General features: G+C 47.8%; 1 protein-coding gene across 1 annotated transcript; it reads right to left on the bottom strand.

Annotated features, from left to right (window-relative positions):
- Positions 1-4,799: 4,799 nt before the first annotated feature.
- On the bottom strand, positions 4,800-5,429 carry LOC306936299 (protein shisa-9B-like; the record flags this gene model as incomplete). The annotated part of the gene is made up of 1 exon (XM_079519788.1): positions 4,800-5,429. The coding sequence occupies one exon, from the start codon at positions 5,427-5,429 to the stop codon at positions 4,800-4,802; it is 630 nt and encodes a 209-aa protein (XP_079375914.1).
- Positions 5,430-5,723: the final 294 nt, after the last annotated feature.

Raw genomic sequence — 5,723 nt, 5'->3', positions numbered from 1 at the left:
CTCCCGCTCTTGTGCTTTGTTAAAAGAGGGAACTATAGTGCACTCATCTAGTTACACCCCAGTGGCTTATGTGGACTTACTACACTCTCCATTCCTCTCTAGTTCAGGCAGGCAGAAATCTCTGAGGTCTCTATTGTAAGATTAAGTCGCAGCATGACTTCTTTCTAGTAAAGACATCCCAGAATGTACTTCCAGTGTATCTATATCTTGACATGATTTCTCTGCCAGACACTGTACTTGCCATGTTATGGAGGGAGGTCTTTGTTTCTGACAAGCTTCCTCTAAAATGGCTTGTTGCCGTGGGTGGGATTCCCCTTTTGAAATATCGCGGTCAACGGTGTATGCTTCTTGGCGTCAAAAAAAAGCATTCAATTACATTTCCATTTGGATCATTTAGCATTTGCTCGTTTCCAGCGTTTCACTGTGTGAAGCTACGACTCCTATAGGTACCCCTTTGTGTTTTAAGCATTGTTATAATTTAGCCATTTAAAAATAGCAGATCTACAAGCTCATAGCGCGCCACCGAGTGGCGCGCTACGAGCTTGTAGGTCTGCTATTTTTGAAAAATCGTGGGAAAAAAAATTAAAAACATTTTTTTTTTTTTTTTTAATAATTTGGGGACCCCCTCAAATATTTTGGCGACCCCCCGAGGGGTCGCGACCCACGGGTTCAGAACCCCTGCTATAGGTAATACAGACCACAGACGTTTCACTGTGTGAAGCTACGCCTCCTATAGGTCAGGGGTTCTCAACCCGTGGGTCGCGACCCCTCGGGGGTCGCCAAATTATTTTAGGGGGTCCCCAAATTATTTTCAAAAAAAAAGAAAAAAAAAAGGATTTTTTTTAAATTTTTATTTTCACGATTTTTCAAAAATAGCAGACCTACAAGCTCGTAGCAAGCTTGTAGATCTGCTATTTTTAAATAGCTAAATTATAACAATGCTTAAAACACCAAAAGGGGTTCCCGCCCAAAATGGTTTAAGGTTATTGTAGCAGTCAATTTATATTGGGGGTCGGGAGGGGGCGGGGCGGGGGTCCCGAGACGTTGCCAAAGCATTTCCGGGGGTCCCCGGCCAAAAACGTTGAGAACCCCTGCTATAGGTAATACAGACCACAGACGTGTCACTTCAAGCAGCCAATATTATCCACTTAAGCACTTACGAGAATCGCCAAACTGCATGCTGTGAGCTTGTACCTGCTCCCACTGTTTGAAAGGAGGGCTAAGGAGTATACCATGAGACACCGTGGGCTATAAGCCAACATGCTGTGATCCTATATGAGATCAGACACTGAGAAATAATGGCTGTGGACGTTAAGGAGTAGATTTTCACACTCAAAGTTCAGTCGAGTCAGGATCTTGCGGTGTGTAAAGGATGACGTGTCAGTAAAACACTTCACAAAAATCACTATGTCAGAGATGTCAATTTATGTTTTCCACAATATCACAAACATCTAGTGAATTAAAGCACTAAAAAATGTCCAGTAATGCCTTTTAGAATCTTGCATTGTTACTGTGACATAAATATACAAAACAAGCCAAACACGGTGGCGTAACACGGACTGGCAATTCCGCACGTATACACGCCTAGAAAAACCCAAAATCCGTACATATTACACTACTGCCGTTTTGACTGTGACGGAGGCGTGGCTTTCACGGCATTGTCTCATTTGTTGCAAATTGCGCTCCTCACAACATTATGTCCGATTCTGTGCCTTATATGGGGTTGCAACTCGGACAGGGCTGAGTCGGAAACAATCGCAACGTTCGCCATGGCTGTACTGTACTTGTTTTCCCCCCTTTTTTTTTACTTTGTTTATATGCCTTTATAAAAGTCTATATTTGTACGTCTCTAAATGTTCTGATGAATTGAAAATGGTGGACCCTGTTGTAAACAAGTGTAATGCTTTCAGTGTGTCGTCCACACACAGTGACAGTTTTTGTATTGAGTTTGAAATGTATACCCATTCTGCATGCTGTGAATACAAATTTCAATCAATCAATCAATCAATCAATCAATCAATCAATCAATCAATCAATCAATCAAAGGTAACTCACTCGCTCGATGGTGGCTCTCATGGCTGAAGTTGTCTTGAGACGGCGCCGATCCGTCGCGGTGAATGGGGAGGATTTCAGTGTAATATGTAGGGATTTTGGGTGTTTTCTCATAGTGTATGTATACGGAATCCAATCCGTGTCATTTCACCGTGTTTGGGTAAGATCGGGTTGACAATAGAGGGTATGTGCATGACATCATCATCAAACCAGGAAGCTATGCAGGAAGGCCTACTGAGTGGCAAAAACTACTTTCTGGCCTTGACAGCCCATACATCCAAACAGAAAAGTCCTATCTGATTGCATTAAACAACGTTAAACAATGTTAAACTCACTTTGCATGTTGCTTTGCCACTCGATTTGCCTTTCGGCCTTCTTCAGGCATGGAGTAGAAGGCACGTTAGTGGAGTAGAAGTAAAAGTATATTGGAAATTGGGAAATACTCCAGTAAAGTACAAATACCTCCACATTGTACTTAAGTACAGTTCTTAAGTAAATGTATGGAGTTACTTTCCAACACAGATCTTATAGTGTCAGCTCCTTCCTCCCCACGTCCCCCTCCTGCTATCGTTCCTCTCCCTGGACAGTTGAGAGGGGGGTCCAGTATCAGTTTGAGGGAACGGGGAGTCGGGGACCCCCAGGAGGTTTAAGGGACCCCCCTCATGGCCCATGTCTTGACACCCGATAGGACAGCCATGCAGCGACATCGAGTGCATGCACACACTCACACACATAATCACAAAAACACGCACAGACACGTGTACACCATGAAGCTCACTCGCTCGTGTTCCCTTTATCTCCATTTCTCACTCCTTATACCTCTATCTCTCCCTCACACTAACGCACGCACGCATGCACGAGCGCGCACACCCGCATGCACACCCACACACACACACACTAACACACGCACGCATGCACGAGCGCGCACACCCGCACGCACAACCACACCCACACCCACACACACACACCGTGTTCCGTGTACCAGAATTAGCAATTGGCTGTGTTCCAGTCAGATCCGATCAATATTTCAGCCCTCAAAAAAAAAAATCCTCTCCTCTCCTCTCCTCTCCTCTCCTCTCCTCTCCTGCCCTCCCCTCCCCTTCCTCCTCTCCCCTCCCCTCCCCTCCCCTCCCCTTCCATCCCCTCCCCTCCCCTCCCCCTCTCCTCTCAGGAAGACAAACGCTGTGACAGTGACAGCTCCAACCACAGCCAGGCCCCGTCAATACGACATGACTCCACTAGACGTAGAACGGCCCTCTATAGAAAAAACAGAACACCGTTGTAAAAATAGCATTCCCAAAATGCTTCACCTCTCCATCCGTCACCCGACGCTCTCTCTCCCCTTCCAGCATGCTGTCTGTCCCTGCATGTGTCGTCGCTTTACTCTAACTTGCCCTTGATCTCTCTCTCTCTCCCTCTATCTCTCTCTCTCTCTCTCTCTCTCTCGACACCTGTCTTCATCTCCACTTGCATCTCTATAACTTTATCTTCCTTCTCCATGTCTCTCGCCCCTCTCTCTCTCTAGTTATAGTTCCCTGCTGGCCACTATACTAATTTGAGTAATTGTGTCCTCGAAATCTGAGGACGGAATCATCCGCACGTATTGCACGCTGTGATTGGCCGGCAGGTGTGTCATTCTGCGCTGCGATTAGCTGGGCATTGCATAATGGGTGTGCCACAGGTCACCCGTTAAATATAAGTGGCAGATAGAGGAGAGAGAGAGAGAGAGAGAGAGAGAGAGAGAGAGAGAGAGGGGTAGGGATTGGGTATTTCATATCCCCGAAGGGGTATGGTCTAGTTTGAATAATTCATACATCCTGACTGACTGATGGCCACTCCTTATCGTTGGAGACCATGATATAGACATGAAGACATTAACACAATATCATCATCATCATCATCTTCACCATCCATCATTCACACAATCAGTACATCCATTCCACCGTCCATCCATCATCAACACATCCATCCATCCATCCATCCATCAGCCCATTCATCCAACCATCCACTCACTGATCCATCACTCATCCTGTAAGTCTATCCATCAGCCCGTTCATCCAGCCATCATCATCATCCAATACAACAATCAGCCTGTTCATCCAGGCATCATCATCATCCCATACAACAATCGTCCCATCCGTCCCACCCATGCATCTATGCATTATTCCATCCTTTAAACTATAGTGGTTCTCAAAGTGGGGTCCGCGGACCGCCAAGGGCCCTTCGAGGGTGTGTGTGTGTGTGTGTGTGTGTGTGTGTGTGTGTGTTGCCGGAACCAACCAGGGCCCAGTATTCAAATGAGAGGGACCAGACTAATATCCACTCAGTGAGATTAGTATTGCTACGCAAGGCTACGTTGAGACTGCTTTAACTCACACCCCATCCCAAAGGCTCAATCTATGTAACCGTACACACACACACACACACACACACACACACACACACACACACACACACACACACACACACACACACACACACACACACACACACACACACACACACACACACACACACACACACACACACACACACACACACACACGCACGCACGCAGACAGACAGACAGACAGAGAAGTGGCACATTTATAGTAGGATAACACAGTACAGTACAGTACAGTACAGTACAGTACAGTACAGTACAGTACAGTACAGTACAGACATGTGCTTTCGTTTGAAATGTATACCCATTCCACATACTGTGAAATACAATTTTCAATCAATCATTCATCCATCCCTCCTGGTGCCTACCTGGTGTTGGTCATGTCCTCCCGTCCTCCTCCTCCTCCTCCCTGGCTCTTCTCCAGGCCCAGCTTGGTGAAGATGCCCACCAGCACCATGATGGCCGCCACGCCGCAGATGATGTAGACGATCATGTGCGTGCGGTCGCGGTCGGGCTCCTCGTGCGCCTCCGTGACGGGCACCACCGGCTTGCCCGTGTTGGCCCACACGGGCGTGTCGTAGTTGGAGCACGACGTCTGCTCCAGGCTGTGAATGCGGAACTGGCAGCAGAAGCGGTAGTAGCAGGAGCCGCAGCAGAACATGTAGACGCCGGCGTTGCAGTTGAACGGCGGGTCCCACTGGCCCATGACGTCGTAGTAGCCCCAGCAGCGGCTGCCGATGGACGGCACCGACGTCTCCTCGTTGGTCTCCGCCGCCGACGCGGGCGTGACCAGCGCGGACTGAGGCGAGCCCGAGGAGGGAGCCGACGTCCGGTTGTTTGCGGCGTCGGCCGTCGTCGTTGTCGGAGGTTCCTGGGCGTAAGCCCCCCACCCCGAACTAGTCCTCCATCCTCCCAGAGACGTGAGGCCCAGTAGGACCATCAGGGACAGGCTGCTGCCCATGCTGAGAGGGTGATGCACGGAGGAGGTGGCCATCTTGGTTTAATTTATGTGTAGTGGTTTGAGTTGGAGGGTGAAAAAATGAAAGGTTTGAGAAAGGAACCAAGATCCCCAAAAAAATAAAAATAAATATAAGCCTCTAGTTTGTTCTCCAGGTCTCAGATGGCTGAGGTAAAACTTTGTCTTTGTTTTGTATTACTTCACACAGGCGGTGAGAGACGCCAACTCGAGGATTCGAGGAGAAGTATGGCTTTCAGGTTAGCCTATATTCACGGCAGGGAACACCTGGAAGAGAAATAAAAAAGCATTCAGTTAGCATTGTGGGAGTTG

This window comes from Electrona antarctica (assembly GCF_951216825.1).
Source record: "Electrona antarctica genome assembly, chromosome: 14".
Classification (NCBI taxonomy): Eukaryota; Metazoa; Chordata; class Actinopteri; order Myctophiformes; family Myctophidae; genus Electrona; species Electrona antarctica.
Note: the sequence above shows the minus strand (reverse complement) of the source record. Positions and strands in the feature narration are given on the sequence as shown.